General features: G+C 35.5%; 1 protein-coding gene and 1 long non-coding RNA gene across 6 annotated transcripts in view; one reads left to right on the forward strand and one right to left on the reverse strand.

The window, feature by feature from the left end:
- The window catches only part of LOC107994907 (putative transcription factor SOX-15), a 51,627-nt gene that overhangs the window by 17,984 nt on the left and 10,064 nt on the right, over window positions 1–23,579 (reverse strand). For both annotated transcript variants that reach the window (XR_009830948.1, XM_017052038.3), the window contains exons 3-4: window positions 12,628–12,811; window positions 11,204–11,474 (exon numbers count right to left, since the gene is read on the reverse strand). Coding sequence is in view for 1 of the 2 variants with exons in the window: in XM_017052038.3 (XP_016907527.1) it covers window positions 11,204–11,474; window positions 12,628–12,811 (455 nt within the window). In the remaining variant the exon portion in view is untranslated. The remainder of the gene's footprint in view (window positions 1–11,203; window positions 11,475–12,627; window positions 12,812–23,579) is intronic.
- On the forward strand, window positions 2,444–22,787 carry LOC114577079 (uncharacterized). Of its 4 annotated transcripts, XR_009830974.1 has the most exons (4): window positions 2,467–3,149; window positions 4,269–4,592; window positions 20,840–22,244; window positions 22,772–22,787. It is a non-coding gene; the product is annotated as an uncharacterized LOC114577079 (long non-coding RNA). The 4 variants fall into 4 exon arrangements; XR_009830977.1 differs by lacking the exons at window positions 20,840–22,244; window positions 22,772–22,787 and adding an exon at window positions 14,076–14,090 and having other exon boundaries at window positions 2,683–3,149; XR_009830973.1 differs by lacking the exons at window positions 20,840–22,244; window positions 22,772–22,787 and adding an exon at window positions 7,997–9,669 and having other exon boundaries at window positions 2,683–3,149.

Raw genomic sequence — 23,579 nt, forward strand, 5'->3', positions numbered from 1 at the left:
CAGTTTACTTGTCTCATATTGCATGTAGATTAGATTTAACAAAGATACAAATGTAATTATCCTTTAGAAAATTATTCGTAATAAGGGTTAACCAAATTTGAGCCGAATTTCGAACGAACGAATTGTATAAATTCACAAAAACTTCGAATCGCACAAATGATGCACACATCCCGAAACGATTCTTCGCGAAACGAATCACTAACTCGGACGCCTCTATCGGCCAAATACCGAACTATTTCATTAACAACGAAAACAATCATTTTCCATAACCTATATCGTTTTTCTGCACGCGTTAAGTGTTGTTTCTAAAGTTCACGTTCGTCTATCCATCGGTCTTGCTCATTATTTTCTATTCTTATTTTGTATACAATTATTGGTCCCGATCTTTTCTGAAACTTCATTATGTTGGTTTTTCTAGCAGTCCTCTTTTCATGCGCACGGTCGTGCGTAATACCCTTGACTTTGTCGGTATTATCTGCACGCCAGGCTCCCAGTGGCTCCGTAAAAACGAGGCCGGCAGAGATTTAACCCTTGATATCACGACCACCGGAATATCGCGAAGACCTCTCCCTTCGTGGAGACCGTTTCCAACGTACTTCTCTCTTCCCCTCTTCGCGATTAACGGCTCATTTGGAATCGCAATTTACAATTAACTTTGTTTCCTTCCGATCGATATACCCAATGATCGGTAAGTGGTCGAGGTGAATTGGCGATCGGATAATTTGGTTAAGAAATAAATTGGAAGAATGAATTTTGAGTCGTGCGGTCCAGATGGTGTTTATGCTCTCCTTCTTTTTAATTGTAAGAATTGCAATTTACAATTAGCGTTGATTCTGATAAATGTATTTGATGTAAATATGATCGAGGAATTTTTAATTGACGGATAAATAATTGGAAAAATAAATTTCGTCCAGATGATGTTTGATATTTTATCTAGATTATTTTACGCTTGTTTGAAATTTATAATTAGCGTTGTTTCTTCTCCTTTTGTCAATGTACTTGACAGAATTTTTGAATTAGTTTGATTACACTCCGATAATTTTTTATCGATAATAGATAATACTAATAATTTCAATGTTTCATTGTTTCTTAACCAATAATACATAACGAAAGCCACAATTACTTTCATATCAGAATTCCATTTTCCTTATCAAATTAATCATATCAAAATTCAACGAATCTATAATAATTTTATTTAACACGAACGTCATTTCTTCGTTTTTCAATTTCAAATTGATCTCTGAAAAATGAATATGCAAATGAATCAAAATGAATTGATTCAAGAATAGAAACTTCCACGAATAATCGAGTCGCGCATTCGATTATTGCCACCGACGTAAAAAATAAAATATCTCGTATCTCGACGAAGATCCCGTTTTAGCTCGGCCAGCTCGAGGAAAGACCCATCGTGGAAGAATCGCGGAATTTCCGCGGAAATGGACGGATGCAAAGGATAGGATATCGAGAAATTCATCTCTCCTTCTCGAAGACTCGCCGGCCTGAAATCGACGTCTGCCCTACTACAATCAGATTACCGCCCGACCAAAGTTCAAGATTCCGCTTCGTAGGCGCGTGAAATTCGTGTCTGCGTCTGGCATGCGCGCGCGCAGTTCATGTCAATAACAGTTTCCACGAACGCATAATCGCAATATTCCTCGAAAGATCCTAAGCTTAGATTAGGTGGTGAAACAAGGTTCAAGCAGGTAGAGGGATCTAAACGAACGTAAGTAATGCACGGCCGTGCGAGAGAGGTGGAGAGGGTAGGTAAAGGGGAGAAAAAGAGGGAAGGAGAGTGTGCAGACGATATAAAGGAACAAATGAGTTTCGTGATCGTACCAGAACCCGATCTTGTCTTGGGTTAATCGAGCAACGCCGTAGAAAACGAACAGGACGAGGCGACTGGGTTCTGGCAGGGTGGATCGTTCGCCAGAAGTCGATGAGAGAGGAGAAGGGCGGGGGGGAGAATGACGAGGGTGAATAATGTTTTCGAGTACGATTCCGATCGGTTAAAGGACAAAGTTTGGCCCGTTGGTTTTTTTTATTTTTTGAATCTAGATTGTATCCGGTTCATCACTAATTTCTTAATTTCTTTGATACTGAATGTAATTATTGATCCGTTGAGGGATTGGTTTTAAAAGTTTTTTTCTTTTCCAATTTTTTCCATTTTTATCCTACTTCTTGTTTCATTTTTCAATCAGAATACATAAATTATGTTTTAACTATCATGAAATCGAAGTATCATATATTCCTTGATGAAGTGATAAAGTATCACAATATGAGATTGCTTTGTAATCGTTATGATAAAGTCTGATTAAGTTTTGAAATACATGAAATACAATTACGACGTTTCAATATTATTAAAAATCTGATGAAAAAGATTTAATTTCTACTAAACTGCCCAGTACATTCTTTCAATTAATCCTCTTTCCAAGCAATTGTTAATTTTCTCTTAAATATTGAATGTACAGATTAATCAAATCCACATTACAATAAATTCAAGCAAATATTAGAATAACTCTTTAACCAAATCTTACAGTGGTTCAATCAACCATCCATATCCCCATCAACTCTACTTCTTCCAAATCCAGTTTGCTCTTTACATTTGATCCAAGTAATCCTGAATATATATCAAATTATTCTACAACGAATATATCACATTTAACTTATGATAAAATAATTCAGAATACCTTTATCGACTCCTTGAAAAATTCCAAATCTCACTTTACATTTCAAAAAATTATTTATTTATCTCACACGCGTCCCTCGTTTATCTCACACGCGATCAAGTGCAGGCCAAGCACCCTTCCTTCCCCTCCATCATCGCAGCGTGGTCTTTTCCATCGCGATGAGATTAAGTTGTACCGTGGCGTTTTCTGTTCTCCGCAGCTGAGCATTGTTTACGGGGGAGGTGGTAAGAGGCCACGAATCGTGCTCTCTGCCAGCTAGTGAGAATATATTTATTCGTATGTTAAAATGTCGACAAGCGGTCAAGAGTGTACTCTCTTTAGGCCAGCAGGCGGTTCTACGCTGAATTGCAGATACGGTGCGGTTTGATGGTAGTCGCGAAACCGATTCGACGCCGATAACAATTTACATTCGCCGATACCGAACTGGGACACGATGCAGGTGCAACGGCAAAGGAGAAGAAGGTAAATCTTTTTCGACGGTTAACGCAACGTGTAATTAAAATGCGGCCACGAATCTCGGGTCTCTTGTTTGGAGATTATCCGTTTGGACACGTGTCTGTGAATAATAAAAAGAGATGTAATGGTTTTCGGTTATAGCTAAGCCGTTATCACTTTGTTATATTTTATTTTAATGCATGTATATACGTGATCACGGAGATTTGTGTGTGTGCGCTTTTTTTCACTTATTGTTAGTCTTCTTATCTTTGCATGACAGAACAGTATGATAAAACTCTCTGGAAAGTTATTTTTCATATCATAATTTGTATTTGTTGAATTGTTGATTGCAGAGAAAATTATTATTATTATCTTTTATTGATCAAATTGATTAAAAAATAAAATGAATATGCTTTTATGTAGCAGATATTTATATGTTTAAATATTATAAAGGTTTGGGAGTCGCATTAATCAAAATTGATTCATGTAATTCAATTTCTTAAATCTTCAATTGGCAAATCAATACTAAATCATTGGAATAATTACTTAATTGCCTTCAGAATTTTTGAATATACTATAATATTTAATGATATATCAAAAAATTTGAGGCTTATTGAATTATAATTCAAGTTTATATGCAAGATGCAAAATGAGATTGTACAATTTCAAAGCCAAAATTAAACCTTAATATTTATTTTCTCTAGAATCAATCCTCAAAAATCCCCCAAAATGACCCAAATACATGATCAACACTTCATATATCCAAAAGATATATCACTCTTATATACCAATTTCAACATTTACTTTCTCTAGAACCAATCCTCCAAAAATGATCCATCAACATCCCACATATTCACAAATATACAATATTCATATTTCTTAAAACTCTACACACAGTAAAGCGCAAGAGTTAATTAATAAACCATGGATCAATCTTGTTTCGATCAAAAGCAGCAGGTTCGACGATCGGTCGATTTCCATGAGAAGGCTTATCTCCGAGCTTTATCGGTTGCGATACGAATAATTCACGTTTGACATTTCACCGTGGCAACTGGCTCCCTCCCTCGCGAAGCCGGCAAACAAAAGTGGAAAGCCACTTCCCCCTCACAGCCGGTTGAAAACGCTTATTTACATTCTATTTTTCAGCAATGGGCCCTGGGATTGAGCGAAGCGATGCATTTATCCAGGCCTGTACTTTGAGGCACGTTTACCTCGGCCGGGGATATAGGTTGCCTTTTAGATCTCCTGCCGACCTCTTTCCTCCTGTGGCCATTTTTACGGAAACGAAATTCACAGAGTGGGCAGAGCCGATTCCAGTCTCAGAAGTTCATCCACCGTGTAGCCGAGGTGCTATTGTTCCAGAGCCAGCCGACGGAGACCAGACGATGAGTGGAGGAGGAAGAGGTGGAGGAAGAAGCTAGCAAACGAGGTGGAGGAGGATGCTATCGAGAAAGAGGTGTATCTACATAAGTATGTGTATATGTACACGTGAAATGTAACTATATACAGGGTGTCTTGTGATTTGTAGATATTGATCGAAGCAAATATATGAAAAAAATTGAAAAAAATCGTATTTGCCGAGAAGTATTAGGTTTGAGATATAGAGTTTGTAGAGAGAATAGTAAATGGGGCACCTGTTGCGTGGAGATGTTTAAAATTTTGCATTGTGCATGCAATGTCTATTCAAAGTCATGAAATAATATATTTTTAGAATAGAATCAATGATTAAATATTTATAATGGGTTATCTGGAAATGGAAAAATAAGTATATAATCAATTTTTAAAATGAATTAATGAATTATATTATATACGGAATACCTTTTATATATCTGAGTATATATGCATATATATCGATAGTAGATATAATAACAGATGAAAAGTAAGCCTTTCCCTTAGAGTTCAAACGATTCGTACGCATCACAAGAGCGCATGCGTATATACATTAATTTCAATCGGCAGCGAGCAAACTTTTCGTTACAGTCTATTTCGCAAGCCCTCCGCCAATATAAAGGTCATCGATGAGCTGGCGATTCTTGATAATTATTACCTGTGAGATTGTTATCGGTCCATCGTAGAGGAATTGCTTGCGGGATATTCCGCAATATTTTAACTTTTCTTTATTCCATTAGAAAAATTCAACCGATTGAATATGACCGAATCTTGCCTCTAGCATTCTATGAAACAATTACAGTTTACTTTCTTATGGGTATTTTTGGGTATGCACACTTGGATATTTCATGATATGACGTTCCATAATGCAGAAAACATAATATAATTATATATGAAATTCTATAGTTATTCAAAATCTATGAAATTTTTCGTCATAACAATTTTTTAATTCCTTAGAATCTCTTATCTTTTTTATTTCATCTTGATTTGCTTCATTTTGGAGATCTACCACAATAGATATTTTTCGTACCACTGGTTTTTAATCGCGATTGGTTACGCCGCATTAAGATAAGCCTAGTGTCATCTACCGGTAATTAGTACAACCTTTTATTCTCGTCGCAAGCGCACGCCTCGGTCAATCACTTAACCAATAAATTCAATTCCATTCCTACGAAGATTATGAATCTATAGGTGTAAAAATAGCCAATCACGTGAAAACAAGTTATCATTTAACCCGATTTCTGGCATTCACTAACAATTTCAAACCGTCACGTCAATCGACTCTCCGTCCATCAACCGAACAAACCGAATAAATAATCTAATAACAATCAGACAACCTCGTTTTCGACGATTAAAGAAACATCGCACGCCCACCAAACTCGTTTATCAAAAACCGATCGTTTGCTTTGGGTGTAACGAGTCGGCTTCGGATAGAAAATGCCTTTTGTCCGCCGATTTTTCGTCGTTGAAACGGCGAACGATGCCGTGATTCACAGAACGAATCGGCCCGGTGAACGTACTTACAGCATCGCACAATAATGACGCTCTCGAAAGGCAGCGCCACCACGACCAATACTATGCAACTACACGTCATATATACATACAAATACGTATCTATAAACACACGCATACAGACGCACAGCAGTACACGGATAAACGCATCATACATGTATAGCGACATGCATACGTATGCATACGTATATATCTACGTAAGGGACATAGGTATATGTATACACGCGCGTAGTCCGTACACGGACCAATAATTCTCAATCGCCGTTCGGAGCGTTCGCTACGGGCCGCTCGCACCGTCCCTTAAATCTAGCAACGAGGCCGACCTTATCGGGGGCCTTCCACCGTGCGCCATTATTGTGAGATACTGTACGTCCTGATCCGTCGTTTAGAGCCTATCCAGACCGCGAATCTCACGCGTTCGGCAGGCTGTTCTCTCTCTCTCTCTCTCTTTCTCTCTTACTTTCGTACATGTAACCAGCAAAAGAGAACGAAAGAACGGAAGATACGAGTAAAACAGAGAAAGAGAAAGAAAGAGGGGGGATTTGAACGAGAAGAAAGAAGAGAAGACGTCTTTCTGTGTTAACCGTAGCGTTGTTGGGAGCGCATGGCCACTTGGACTGGGCACATCGCGGGGGAGGAGTTGAATGTAAGGGGGGTGGTTGAGGAGGAGGGGGCTCAGGTAATCAGAGGCACTAAACCACGATACCGTGCTGGCAGTTAGAGGCCTCTATCTCTCCTGTCGTTGGTGGTACAACACGCCCGGTATTATTTGCAGGCTGCCACATTTGTCGTAGGTGGTCTTGCGACAGTGGCGTCGCGCGGCCCGTATAAACGACGCCGTCTACGATATACCGTGGTTCTCCTTCCTCGCGTTCTTCGTGGGTAACGAACGTGTGCCGCTGTTCCAACAGGGTCCACGCGGTTTATACGCTTCTTCTATTCTCAACCCCTCAATCTTCTTCTTTTAGAACTCTTAAATCGTGGCTCCTCGGAGTCTTCTTTTGTAGTTGAACTAAGCTCCTAGTATATATCCGTGACTGATTAACGAGAGAATTAACGAAGATTAACGCCCATTGCATCAGGCGAAATTTATAGCCAGTGTATACCGATTCCTGAATTATGGAGTTTACCGATATCTCCCGCGGGATCTATCGGAACGACTCTACCTGCATCCTCGAAGGGGATATTTCTTTTTTTTTTTTTGCTTGGTTTTTTCTCGAAGACATTCTCGAACAATTAAAGCGCGAGTCTATTTTTTTTATTTTTAATAATTTCTTATCTAATTATTTTTTATTTAATTATTGAATAATTTTTATTTAAATTTTGTTTTGCTCAAAATTTTCTTCTAAGATTACAAATGATTTTTAATAATTATTTTAATAATCGACAATCGAGATTGGTGGTGTGGATGATGATGGTAATGATAATGATGATGATGAACGAGCGGACAGCGGTCACCGTATTTATTCCATCATAATCGGGACGGTCGAGATTGATGGAGGAGTAAAGAGCATCGATGGGAGTGGAGGTTACGTACTATAATCGAACACGCTTCCTCCCGCGAAACTCCTACGTAGCCGAACAATTTCGCAAGCCGCGATGAAAGTAGATCTTCGTTGACTCAGGTACAAGGTATTCGGCCGTATACCGTGGATACATGTAAAACGATGGGCTCTTTCTCTTTTTTCTCTCTCTCTTTCTCTCTCGTGCACAGACAATTATGTGAATTACGCTATTTTTATCGAAATTTACATTTTTCTATTTTATAACATTCTATTTTATAATGTATACTTTATAATTCATCGTTTGAATAATTCTTATTCGAAAATTCCATTAAAATTTTCTAAAAATAGATTTAATTTAAAATTAAATGCAAATATCATATATATATATCTGTGATTCTATTGTAATCGATATTACAATAGAAACATTGTATAAATAATATCGTAAAAATAGATTATAAAATATTTCAGATATTACAGTTTCATCCATTCCGTATGAAATATGCTGTATAATGAAAAAAACAATCAAAAAGACACATCTTTTTGAATATCAGAAATCTCATCTCGAGCAGGATACTTCCGCGATTACATTCGACAATCTTCTGGATATTCCTCTTCAACGAAATGTCAGCGACTTCTTGAAATTCCAATAGAAGATCTCGAAACGAGGCAATTCGACTGTTGACATACGAGCGGCAAAGAGGGGTTAACGGTTAGGGAATGATTAATAAAGATGCGCGGGCACGCGTTCCACCGGATATAAGGCCCACACAGGCCCACCGTGGACGTGTATGTACTTACTCGAGTCTACAAACGCGTCCCTCTATCGGCTGCTTCTCGCCAACTACAGAAGAAAACACGGCACAGGGCCGCGGTAGGTGAGCCGGTGTGTATCATCGGGACGCGTGCGCTCGTGTATCCTCAAGGAATACGCACACACCTGGGCCAGAAGAAGCAGTAACAAGAAGAAGAGGAAGAAGAAGCGAAGAAGGAGAAGAAAGAGAGGGAGGAAGGGGAGGAGGACGCGCGTCCACGTGCATAACTCGGACATAAAACAGGCTCGCTCGCGCAAACCACGGCCCCGTGCTGGGGTACGGATGGACTAACGGATGGACAGACAGACAGACGGATCGACACACAGCACGCGCGCATGAATATGTAGGATGTCTGGAAAAAAAGACGAGGAAAAGTGGGGGCGGCAAACACTCGACGCGCATAGTAATCGAAGCCGCGTCATGCCAATAACATCGCGCGCCTAATGTTCGATCGATCGATCGGCTGACTCGCCACTACAGGGTTTTCCTTGACTCTATGGTAAGTATACGCCGGTGCGCACGCGCGTCGCGCATGCGTATACGCGATAGGTTGGCGCGCGCCACAGTCCTCCGAAGAGTTGATTTACGGTGTCTTTACAAGAAAAAAATAGTGGAAAAAACATTCGATAGAAAAGAGGTAAGAGGAAAGGAGATAAGTAGTGAAGATATAGGGAAAAAAGATGGGGAGAAAGAAAAAAAGTGGATTGGAACTGATGGTAGCGGGGAATGAAACGAGGGGAGACGCGTGTGCCGCGTACGAAGACACGCGCGAATAGCCGTGCTAAAATGGGCGCGGGTAGGTGGCTTACACACGAGCCGGAGTTTACAATTTTCTGCACGATGCTCGTTCGAATGCCTGTAACGTTGCGGATGCCAATTGCCGATAATTCAAGCGTGTACCTACCCACGATATAACGCGTGGCTGCAGACGCTGACAGATTGCTGGGTACCGGGACAAGCCCTTTCAGCGCCGGCCCTCTTTTAGGCGCGCCACGTTTTGGCGCGTTCAGTGTACCAAGGGATTTAAAGCGTTGCGGTCGAGATAAAAATTCGATTTGGACTTTGATCCTTATGCAACGTATTATCTATGATGTACGTTTTTTAAATAGAAATATTATGTTACTCGTATTACCTGAATCTGTATTATTGGACGTCTTAACCCATTCTATCAAGAATGAGTTAGAACAATTTAAAATTTTGGAATCTGATCGATAATTGATATTTTATGTCATACGATTTATAATTTAAAAGTATTTTTTTTTTCTAGAATATTTATCAAATCGAACTATACGTTCCAAGTAATAAACATAAATCACATTTTACAACAAATATCGCAAAAACACTTAAATATAACCCTTTATAGACTCTCGAATAGCAAAGGTAAATTATTCATTCCACGTTTAAAATCCAAGTTTTAAACGAGTTGTTCGCGAAAGCATTTGTTTTCTTTGGTGAAGCTTTAATCGAAAAATAGCGACGACGATGGAAGGTACATACAACCTCTTGACTTCCAATCGCGCATATGCCTTTTAATATTAATGCACTACGTTGGCACCTACGTAAGGAAGCAAGCACACGTCGAGTCGCAACGGTGAATTTACGACGTATTAAATTGCGCTACTCGATATCTTTGTAATTTTCTCCGATGGGCATAAAACTACGTGCTTACGGCCGAAGGAAATAGTCGACCCGAAGGATTCGGCTTTGAACTCATGTTCCACGAGTAAGTCTAATTAAACCCGACCACTTGAATGAAAACAAAGACGTAAAGTCCATCTTTTTCCAAGTACAATCCCTTTCTTATTATATCCTTCGATATTAATATGTATGTACTTATTATATTACAAGAATTACAAAATATGCAAAAAAAAAAAGAAAAAAAATAAAATTATTTTTAATATCAATTATTTTAAATAACAAACTCGAATTAATTACTAATTACATCGAATTTTCTACCTATTTATTTTATACACGAAAAGTTTTTCTACCTTCCTAAAAAGTTTTTTAAAATTTTTGAATTTTTGTCGAGTAACGCATAATCATAAACGCTAAAATTAATAATGATCGAATTAAATTTTATAAATCGATGAAGGTCGAAATGAATAAATATACGGAAAATTCAACATGTATAATAACATAGTAAGCGGAAATTTCATGACGAAGAAAAATTTCGCGTTCTCTTTGTTGCGTTCGTATCTCCATTCACGTGTTGATCACGTGATGAGTAATTAAATTAATAACAACACCAGCATGAAGAGAGTTTTCCGACTTTCTTATTCCCAGAGTTGTCTCGCGACCTCTTTTCGAGTGAAAAAGATTTTACAACCTATCTAACTGTTTACAACTGTGAAAATATCGTCGTTTAGTTCTGTGTGTTTATTTATTTGTTTATAAGCATATATTATGTTAATTTATGACGTTGTAATTCCTACTTTTCCGCGATCCCTTATCTCGAAAATAATTAATTACGTTTCGACATTATGGTATGCAGCAACGATTGGAACGATCGAACGTGGCAAGACCTTTCTAAATCGTTTCTGTACACGTCCCACAGAAATCTTTTAAGACAAATTATATTACCGATTTAATTTTTTAAATATACTTCCCTCGCTCGAAAAAGTGATCCACGAGCGATTTAAAATTTATTTAAAATAAAAATCATATAAATATCAAAAAATCATTCCCAGATTAACCATTCCCAATAACCTATATTTCCTTCAACTGTTCCACCAAAAATTTTTCTATCGCATAATTACGGACAACAAGCACGAACAAGTCGGAAACGAAATTAAAAAAATTGGAAAAATTTGATTGAACGAAGGATAGAGAATTAAAAATTTAGAACATGTAAGTACGAACTTACCGAGCATCTTACTGAGATCGGCGTTGTGGAGATCAGGATTCTCGTCGGCCAATTTTTTGCGCTCGACCTTTGCCCAGACCATGAACGCGTTCATCGGGCGACGTATCCGCTGCTCCTTCAGGCTCCTCTGGGCCGTGCTGCCTGGATGGCACATCTTCACTCCTGCGGGAATCGGCGAGATTCCTTGCTGATACTCCAACGACGGACCGGAAGCGAGCCAAGACATGTCCTCCAATCGCTGCTGCGCCGGTCCGCTCAACATTCCCGGTATCTGGAAACCGATTTGCAATTCTCAATTTTCAATTTTTCGACCTTCTACTCCTCGATTCTCGACAAATATTTCAATGTTCGATCTTCTTAATTGATTTTCAATTCTCAATTCTCCATTTCTGATCATTTATTTATTTTTTGGTATCTCGATCATCTTTGAATTATCAGTATTTCTCAAATCATCGATTCTCGATTTCCGCGATAATTTTTGAATCTTTATCTAATCCGAACTACAATTTCAAATTCGAATTTCTTTATTAATAATTTAATATTTGGATGAAATGAGCGAAAATGACCCGATCCGATCGACATCTTCCCGATAATTACTCGCTTATTAACGAAAACGGGTGAAAGTCGATATTTTCCGATTCCATTAATACGTAATTATTGATAGATATAATCAGTGCGGCTAATGAACGCCGCACGAAACATGTATACCCGGTATTGTTGCTGGGTAAAAGCTGGTGTTCTGATGTTGGTGGGCTCTCGTTAGAATCAGCATTGTAATATAATGAAAATGAATAATGCGCGTGCACCAATCTCGAAAGAAATGTGAAAACTATTTATCGCGCGATAATGATGGCCGATAAGTCAATGAATACGATGATAAATATTGAATTCTCGTGGGATTATGGAATCTCGGTATTCCGGGTCAAAAATAGATCCATATTCCAAATTTCTTTAGATCCATTTACGATCGTTGTAGTCGTTTAAAACATAACCTCGAAACGAGGATACATGTTTAGAACAATGTAAAAATTACTTTTTCTTGATTTATTGTTTCTCCAATCATGATAATTTAACCTGTTAAGACTTAAGTTAGTCAACAAGTTATATAAATTAATATTGGAATCTTTAATTTATGTTACATTTCAATCGAGTTTAAGTTAAGTTCAATGAACATCATATGCTTTAATGATAACTTGGATTCATTATAAAAACGTAAAAAGGAAGAAGTACGATATCCTATCTATTCTGTTCTAATGTTAACAATTCCAGTGTGGATCCGGCTTAATCGGAGGAACGCTGTAAAACAGTGGAGAACGTAGGTGTGTGCACGTTCGAGGTGAAACAGCGTTCCTCGAATGAAAAATATCCTATAGTCTATTTTCAAAGGTGTTATAACCTGGATCGAGCGTACTGCGTAAACGTACCGAGATGATTTGGGTATCGATGGGCATGGAACTGTCGTTGCCATCGATGTTCGACTCGATATCGTAGGCCCTCGACGTAGGTGTCGCATAAAGCGAGGAATGAAGTGCCAAGAGTCCAGGGGAACCGCCATAACTGCTCACTGGCGGTGGTGTCACCTCACCCCTGTCATAATTATCCAGCATCCTGAAAATTCAAACACGAAATTTATTAATCATTCGTGGGTTTACAACGCACGAGTGGCGTTTGATTAACGATATAAAATAATATATGGTATGTAAACAGTGCTAGTTAATGTGCGCATGCGCATGTCTCGATTCGAAATGAATCTAACGTTAAAATAACCAGAATTAGGGAAAATTTGAAACAAGTTAGTATGATAATTAGAAAATTGAAATTGAGTATTTCCTTAAATAAGATATTAAATTGAAAATGTTAGTCAATATTAGTTAAAATCATGGACAGATATTATTTATTATTTATGTTTATGAATTCGATGTAAATAAAATAATATTTATTTTTCGTTTAATTGAAATGCAATAAACGTTGAAAATAACTATGTCGTATAATATCGATAATTGCTTATTTGAAATATATACGAGTAAATTAAAGAAATAAATTTACAATAGATATATAGAAAGATTGCAGTAATTTACGATACTAAATTCTGGATTCGATTTATTTACTAATCTCGATGATTTAGTAATATTTCTCATGTCATCATTATTATAACTAATTAATTGTTGACCCAAGAAGAAACGAGTACAAACACAAAGAAAATCGCGTAATTAAAACTTCATTCCAGAAAACGCGAGTCCATCTAGAATCGGCATCAAAAAAGGAATATTCCCTCCTCGGCTTTCTTTATCGGGGAACAATGAGACCGATCTTTTCCACGGGCATCTCTCCTCATTAAATATTGTACCTTTATTGTATCATTACCTTTTTCGACCTCTACCTTTAAACGCTGCAATAACTAAATTCGATTAAACGCGTTTCATTCATGGATAAAAAAAGGACAAAAATCTATCGACTATTCTCGGCTTACGTCGGCTAGTTAGTCGAAGATAACCGAAAACAACCGATTGCTAGATCGAAAATTTTAACTATCTCGAGACAAGTTTACACGTGCTAATAATTTTAAGATTAGAATATGAATATATTTGAGAGTAAATTTATCAAAAATTATTTTCAATATAGTGAAAAATAATTATCGAAAACAATTCTCAAAAATATTATTCTCATATCATACATAATATAAGTGTGTAAATGTATTTACTCTCGGATAACCTCAAAGTAGTGTTTGTCCGCGAAAAATATAGAGGAATTCTCGAAAGATTTACTCTCAAAATGTGTTTGCACTTTTCACTTTATTTCTTCCGATATATCTTTCGTGAGAAAAAATTTTCCGAAGCGACAAGATTCTAACCTCACTTCTTAAACCTTTCAGATCCGACCACATGACCACGCGAGCAACATTTTCTGGTAATTAACTAAATTAACTATCTCAACTTTTTGCAACGAATATTTCGATTAAGAGCAAAAGTCAATTATTTCGATTGCTCGACACGTATATCTCGCCTTTGGATACGAGTTCCGTACGACGCGGATGGAATACCATTCTCGATACGTTCGATACCGGGACAAACGAGAGCGGTCCGGCTGAAGAAAACAAGAGATCGATTCGTACACGCGGCGGCATTCGTATATACGCGAGGTAATTGACTTTGGCATCTCTGTTTCGTCTTTGTGCCCGTCCACGATCGAAGAGGAACTCTGTGCTGTGGCGCAGCGGGGAGAGAAATCCCCGGTGGGTCGGTGCTCGTGCCTCTCTGCCCGGAGCCGATTGATCTGTCAACCCCGTTAGGAAAAGAGTTGATCGACATGAATGAACCATTCAAGGCCACTTAATGGAATTCCCACGATTGTCCTTAAGGCATAATGCGACCGTGCCGGGTATAATAGTAACCAACAACTGTCCTCCGCATACCTACATTTATATATATATATATAATAACGTATATAAATACACGTTTGTATAGATTCTCATTTATGCATGAATGGTATGTGTGTAATGAATATGTTTGTTTTACTTGTATATAAATGCACATTTGTACACGTTCTTTCATTTATGCATAAAAACGAATATATATATATAGCAAATATATAGTAAATACAGTATATGTCTATACGTATATGTGCATTGCTCATTATAAATGGATATTTATAACAGGTTTTTTACATTTGTACATGAAAAATGTATGTCGTATGTGGAATATATTTAGATTTTATACATTGTATATTTATATAAATATATATTTATACATATAAATTTTAAATCATAAATGAAAAATGGAAAATATACATATGCTAGTATATATACTTAAGACACGTTCACAAGCACGACATTTATACAGGTTCATTCATTCATTTATACACATACACAATACGTCTAGTAGATACGTGTACATTTGAGTACACATTTACACATATATCCAAATACATATTTATACACATCCATTCATTCATAAACGAATATATGTATATATATATATTTATGTACTTATATGACTATATTCACATTCTACACATACGTATATCTCAAAATGTTTATACTCATATTTATATCTATATACGCAAAAGATGTGTATACGTAAGTATCTATAATTTATATACACGTATATGTTTCTATGTTTAAATGTGTCGGCATCCGTGTACAAATTTAGAAAAAGACGTAATACACACGTGGAGGCATGCATATATGTATGTTATACGGACACGCGAATGTTTCACATAATGGCCATTGTTTCATTCGGTCCGGGAGAGATGCTGGGACGGGGACAAAAACGTAGCGGCATTTTCATTCAATAAAGTTCGCCGGATAGTAGCAAAGGTTTTTGCTAGTAGTCCTTCTCAGTCGTGGCGGACACGCTTGCGCAGTTAAAACGCGCGCCACACTACTGCTACCGTTCCTCCGTACTGTCTGAAGTATGGCATCGATAAGCGAGATCGATACGAGGTGTCGTTTTAATAACGTGCTAAGTCGAGAACTGCGATCGATGGCTCGGAGGAAAGAATCATTTTGGCGTGGGATGGCGAGTCAATGACCGAGATCTTATTTTTCATCCTTTATCCTATCGAAAATTTGGATTTTCAAGTTAAAACTTCTTCTAATTTTAAATAAAATCTATTAATTTTTTAAATAAATAGTGTTATAGATGTAACGATGTAGTTCGATAGATTCTTGATGAAAGAAATACTAACCTAACTTTTTTTTAAATAGTTGGATTTTATAAAACGCGTTGATAATTTTAATTTTTGATTTTTGTAGTATATTAATAGTGAAATAGTGAATTTAAAAATTGGAAAATTTTGTTATTTTTCATTTTTTAATTCGAAAAAATTATATAATATAAAGAATACAAATACACTTAAAAAAAATTGAAGACTTTTATTTTCTCTAGAATAATCTAATACCAAGAGACTAATGTTACAACTTTGCGATAATAATTTTAGAATTGAAATTGATATAAAAGATATAAAAGAATTAATTATAAAAAATCAAAAAATTATAATTTGATTGCGAAATAATATCGATACTTCGCGATAATAAAGTATCATCATAATTAAAAATGTTTGTATACGTAAAAAAGAAGCTCGAATTTCAGAACGTACATCTGCAACGAAAAACTACAAAAACTCATGGTCAAGATTCCTCAGGTTCAAGCCGCGTCGGTGCAGCTGCACCACCCACGCATATGATAGATACGCCACTGCCTTCAGCATTGTTTCTTTAATGATTCATATAGGGTGATTGTACCAAGAGTAGAGGAAGCAGTTTCCAACTGGAAATGCAATGAGCCTTGGCCGTATCGGAAATATTAATCCTGTCGGTGTCGTCGATGGCCTCCGTGTAAAATACGTGAATCGCACATTTTAATGATGATTATGATATGCAGACGACTTTCGTTCTTTTAAATTGCAAAATAACTGCGCTTTCGCTTCGATTCGACTCAAGATCTCGGCCTGAATGAAGTTTCGCGATTAAACATCTTAGTGATTCCTCTTGTCAGCTTAAATGCTCGGTCATAATCGTTGTAACGTTCCATGAATTCTTTGAATGTTGAGATCGTTACATTGTTAGAGCTCATGAGATAAAACAGGTGTTGAAATGAGATATAAATTGGAATTAAGAATTGAATATATTCGACAATTGAGTATTGTGTTGTATAAATTGGAATCAAGGATTGAACTTGTGTGAATATCTGAGAAAATCTATTCCTGAAAATTGTATATTATTATTATAATTGGATTTTAAATAGTTGATTTCGTTTGTTGTGAAAGGAGAGATCGATTAGATGAAGACCTAAACTTGAATCAATCCTTCAATCTACTTAACCTCACTTTTTCTCGACTAATATTCAAGCAATCTCAATTCCAAATCTAAATTCTAACCTAAACACTTCAACGCAAACTTTTTTAGCCTACTAAATTCCACTCAACTTTTATCCAGCTAATATTTCTATAATAATATTATATTTTTTTCCACAATATCAAATTTATTTTCACAATCTACCATAATTTTGTTCAATTATTTTCAATATTCGCTCAACAAAAAACTTTTCTTTCCATAGTGTCGAGGTCACACGAACCGTTTAAAAAACGCATGCGCATAAACTGTTTCTATCCTTTACGGTAAATGTAACGACCGTTTTTTCGACGCAACCAGGCCCAACCGACTTTTCTTTCAAACGCGCCACTCGAACGAATCACGAATATCTTGGCCGCCCGATATTTGTCCCGGCGCAAAACTCGAGCAAAAGGCGGTCAGAAACCGCGGCGCACGAGACAAAGGACGCACAAACGTACGAACGAACGATCCTCTAAATCGGCACGTCCGTCGAGGCTCATGAATCTCGGCGAAACAGAGAAAACCCGTGTGTGCACGGTTCGGTACGCAGCATGGACACGGGGAGTGAAGCTCCGTGCGGCCAACGAAGACGGAATGAGGGAGGGAAAAAGAAAGAGAGAAAGAGAGAGAGAGAGAGAGAGGGGAACGAGGCCTCCGTCAACGACACACTTGTTGTTCTCCCGGAGTAAATTATTCCCCCCTTTCGGGTCGCAGAGAAGTAGAGAAAGCTTTCGAGTCGCGGACGCCTGACGGCTGACGTAGTGGCGCATTTTATTCAAATAATCGCGACGAGCGAACACACCCTTGCATTACTCGACGCAACGGCGCACCGGCCTCGAACGCGGCGAGCCAAGATATGGCGATCGGTTCTATATACGCATACCGGTCCAAGTATGTTTGCTATTCTTATCTTTTCTTTATAGATTCATTTTCTTTTTTTAAATTTTTGGTACATCATTCATATATCATAGATATATTGAACTGACACGGTGATCTAGATGATTCTATATTATACATGGTTAAATATATATTTATTCGATGATTTATTTTTGATATATTTGTGTCGTCCCGTTTTATTTCTGTCTTGCTTTATTTAATTTTATTAATTTTTATAACCTGACAAATAAATCTTAATATTTTTGTGTATCAATTTTTATATTTGTTTTTTCCGAGATTTCGTGAATATTAATATCCCGTATATTAAAAAAAAATTCATTTAAATTCGTTCATTTATTCAATAAGCTAAGCAATTTTTTATTTTAAAAAAATAGAAGGTGATTTTTAAGCACGACTATACGCGTCGATTTCAATTCCAGAGATTATACGTGTATGCAGTAAACATATAAACCATGTAAACCGATAAAGAAAAATTAAAACAGTGTTTCTTGTTAGTAAAATCTCGCGTATTACGCATACCATAGAATCGTGAAGGAATCGAGATATTAGTAACAGGCTCGAAACAGAGGAACTCGTAATTTTATAGGCCCCTGATTAAACTTTTAAATCGAATGACCAATGCGGTTCGCTTGGTAAGCGGAAGTGACGACCCGAGCCGCTCACCTCTGCACTACTAACGCTCCGCCGCGTTCTCAGATTCGAGAACGAAGAAAGCGCATCCCCGAAACCTTTACAGGCTTAAGACCGCGGAACGGACGTCGTCGGCTGTTGTACCCTATATACCGTCTTCTTCTGACCTCAGACCGTATCGGCCATTAGGTATCTACGACTTCCTGTGACCGGGTGAAAACGATCGAACATCTTGGGCAGTCACAAAGATTATTATACGATTTACGATTGGCGTATTGTGATATCTACCGTCGATATTATCCATATTAAATATTACTAATCTAGATAATTTAAAATCTGATTTTTTGAATTTGTAAAATTTAAATTTTGTTCGTTTAAAAATCTAATATTATGTTTATTTTTTTTTTTAAGAGATATTAAAATTTTTATTTCTTAATGATGAAATCGTATTAATATTATAATGCTATTAAAATGAGATTAAAATTTACAAGTATTAAAATTTCGAAAAATAAAAAAAAATTTTAAGACTGGAAAATTTGAAATTTTTGGAATATCGAAAGGTTTCGAAATTTCGACATTTCGAGTATACTAATAAAAATACTTAGTGGTACACTTGCTCTCGACCGTTAAGTATATAATACTACATAATGACGAGCGTCGTACCGCAGAGGTTAAACCGCATTTACATCAAGCGAGCAAATATTCACTCTCACTCCAAAATTCAAGTGTAAATCGAATAAAATGTTCGTATTTGAATTAATGATGATAAAAACAAGTATTATTTGTTGTAAATACGACTTATAAATATTCCTCAAAATAAGATAAGTTTTCGTAATCAGCATTTAAAATATTTTTTGGAATAATGTATAATTTAGAACAATGGTTTCTAATTTATGAATCATCAAGTGTTTTTTGCTGCTGTTATTTACAATTAATGATTTTTAATAATAAATTTTTTAAAAAGTTTTCCAATTTGAAAATTTAAATTTATTTTACATTTAATTATACATAAATTTGCATACAAATATTTTGAAAAAAAATATTTGCAACTAATTAACATTGTCACATTTCATAATCGAAATAATATTAATTTTCCTTCTTTATTTTCTATATAAAAAAAGACATCTCAAATTATTTAAATATTACAATATATGTATTACAAAGAACTCGAAAAAAATTTTGCAAATATTAATTTAACACTCAATAAAATATTCAAAGTATTTACATGCGACGTCCTGCATGCAGAATCAAATTAAACATAAGTAGAAATTAAATATTGTTCGTTTACACGTTTATTAAAGCGAATATAGAAGGAACAATATCCGGTTTCCGGTCGAGACGTTCGAAATCACCTCAATTCATTTAACTCTCACCTCCATTGTTTTTTAACAAAAGCAAATTTCCCCGAGGACAACTGAATTTTCATTCGATTGATAAATCACTGCCATTGTTTGGCCGCGTCATTGTCGGCCTTTCGAAATTCCCTCAAAATTCCCGCGCGCAAGGACGCATGCGCCCTCATATACAAATCGTTTCTCCCACCGTTTCGGCAGCCAGCGTTTCGCGTTATAATTATTGTTATATATACGAGCAAATAATATGTATTCGTAACAATGCAATTGGTTGCATCAACGACACATGCTAAATCGTGACAACGATTAACCTTATATCGTTCGAGGTAAGGAAAGCCTTTATTTAACGATACGTTTTATTATTCACGTATAGAGTGTCTCGAAAATGTTAGGTTACGTCAAAACACACGTTTAATAGAAATGGAAATAATATATATTGCGCGCAATCAGATCTGGGCATTTTGGAAATATCACCTCGTTCTATTATTATTTACTTCGTAATTCTTTGAGATAATTTAAAATATCACTTGAAATATTATTTTTGGTTATGTTTAAAAGTAGATCTGAACGCGTTTGAATTCGAGATGTATTTCGAGTGTGAATTATTTTATAATACAAGATATTTTGATATTTTGAATAATGTAATTCACAAAATATCTATATTTCTGAATCTATTTTTGAATAACATCACATCGAATAATATTTTAAATTGTTATCAAGGAATAATTATTAATTAAGCAATTATTATTTGAAATATATTGTGCTTTAAGTAATTTACTTCATAAATTTCGAATAATTTATTAAAACCTTGTATGTATCCATTCACGTTTCCTTTTTTGCGAATAATTATACTTTAAAAAGTGTAATTTTGTTGATTTTCTTTTTTATGTCTCTTAATAGCAGTTTATTTTTTTCTCTTTTTAGATCACCTCGTTGCACGAAGTGAATAAACCATTTTCGACATGGCCATAATGAAAACAACATAAAATTCACCAGTGACTATTTAATCCCAAGCATTATCGATTAGCCTAATAGGCGAATAATTTTACACCTTGAAATTACCGTGCAACCAAAGTTATTATCCCGTGCCACGGTACGGCAAACGCGAAATTCTATTATAAAGTTAAAGTTCGAGACTGAAATTTTGCACGGTTTGTTAGCCAGCTTCTAGAGACCATCGATAAATGTTGCAAGTTTGAAATAAATTAACCTTTCACGTACGAGCCGACTTCATGGAGTTCCGTCATTCCTCGTTACCTTTAAATGCGTTATATTATTTCTATGTATGTAATAAATGTAAATTTGTATAATACGTACATTACATTTTACTTGAGATTATATTTCGTTAAAAATTAATTTCCAAATCATGACGTGCACTACGACATTCCTAATCTTATATTAATATCTTCTTGCCTCGATATATTTTTACGAAATAATTTTCTATTTATAATCTAAGATTATTATGTTGTACGTATTAATTTGTAATACAAGATTTAAAAAATTTTGTAGATCGCTGTATGATATTAAATAACGTTACATACATATATTTGAGCGTATTTCGAGTGGATCTTTATATCGCATAATATTTAATGAATAATCATTAATATTAGAAATGATATTTTCCAGATTTACAAAAGAATAAAAAAAATATTGAAAATCTTATAAACCAAAAGATTAAAAAAAAAAAGAAAACATTAAAAAAAAGTTCATAAAGAGAGATTATAACATTGAAAATTTGCCAGTCAAAAATCATAGAAATGTATCCAAAGTGAAAATAAGGTGGAATCGCAATTCACGGAAACGTCGCTCAAGGAACGTACCGTTGAAAGGAGGCGATTCCATCGAAATGACCGTAATTGATTTTTATCCGTAATTAATACGTAATCACCGCTCCAATCGTCAAGTCATCGATCTGACTCATCAACGTATCCCAGAAAATCACGAGGACAAAAATTTGACGCAGAGGGGCGCCTCATGCCTGTGCCATGCCGGTTCGACGTTATTATATTCGGGAAACGTTCGTTTAAAACGATCGATCGAGAGTTATGGCCGATCGTCGGCTAAATTCGGGGGAAGTCCGGTGTATTGTTCGTTCGCGACGCAACGAGAAGCTTCATGAATCCCGACGCGAAGCCGAGTTACCGAGAAAAACCGACACGCAACGCGCGTAGTTTATCGTTCAAGGAATTATTGACGTTTCGTCGATATAATTGATGTTTGCGAATCGGCCTCGTTTCTTCGACGACGACGACGACGACGACAGGTTGTCGACCTTCGAGGATCGATAGAAACTTTTGACGATTTTCTTTCCGAGTTGATTACGAAGCAGGTATCGAATATAACTTGTAATTTTTAATGGATAAAAACGTTGCTCGATGAAATTTCAAGTTTCGATTTCTTCCGATGCTTTTTCTTTTTAGATAATTTTGTGAAAGTATATTGTCAAGCGCACATAACCTTACTTTTTGTACATTTAAAAATAATGAATGTTTGAATAAATTTCGTCCCTGTTTTTAGGTTAAGTTTTGTATATTGACGTGTGATATTGTTAGAAAAATTGTAAAAGTTCAGTTTTTAATATGGTATATTGTCAAGTATATATAATTTTTTTCGTACATTATTGAAAATAATAAATTAATAATAAATGTGTTTTAAAATAATTTTAAAAATTTGTTTTCTCAAAATTGTATTTTGAGAAAATTTATTAACTTATGCAGATAAAATATTATAAATATTTTGTGGGAGAAAATGTTAAGTGTAGAAACGTCGCCTCACGTAGTAACGTCATCTCTCAATGTTTCAGAAACGTAAGACGTCAATTAATATTTGCAATTAATAATTATTTTCGATTGGAAGTTCCAGAAGTGGAAAAATCCAGTTATGTATTAATTTAACGGAAATTTAATGAATATTCTCTGAAAAACATTCTTAACAACATCGATAATGTTTAATGATGGAATCGAGATATCAAGATGGAAGTGGAAGTGGAAAATTAAACGTAGTTAGCTTTGGGATATTCCGAAGAATATGTTTGTCAATAAAAAAAAAACTTTGATGATTCGATGATTTTCGAGAAACTTTAATGGAAAAGTGCAAATGGAATGATAGAAATGGAAAAAATTCTAACTCTGTAGAAATTAGTGAAAGAAATCTAAAATAAACAAGTTTTATGACTATATAAAAACAATATAAAAAAATACCAATGATTTTCAAGAAGTTTAAATTAGAATGAAAATAGAAAAAAAATTAAATCTTGTAAGAAAATCTTGTATGAGAACTTCAAAAGGTTGTAAAAAAATTATTTGATAGAGTTTTTAATGATTTATTTTAAGAAATTTGAATAATAGTAGAAAAAAGAAAAAATGAATATTATGAAAATAGTAAATAGATGAGATTAGAGTTTAATTTTTGAAGAATTTAGAAATACTAATATATATACACAAGAGTATGGGTTTTCTCGGATTTCATTATTTATTTCATTATTCATCAACTACTTCACTTAGCATTTTATCATATTTGAACAAATATTTTCTCAAAATAATTTCTTGAACTACTTTTTGATTCCATTTTGTCTACATTCAATTACATCAGAAATTCAAATTCCCTCGTGAATTTCTTTAACAACATCAAGAATTTATAACAATATAAATTTTCATTTCACCAA

Source organism: Apis cerana, linkage group LG1 (genome assembly GCF_029169275.1).
Source record: "Apis cerana isolate GH-2021 linkage group LG1, AcerK_1.0, whole genome shotgun sequence".
In the NCBI taxonomy this organism is placed as follows: Eukaryota; Metazoa; Arthropoda; class Insecta; order Hymenoptera; family Apidae; genus Apis; species Apis cerana.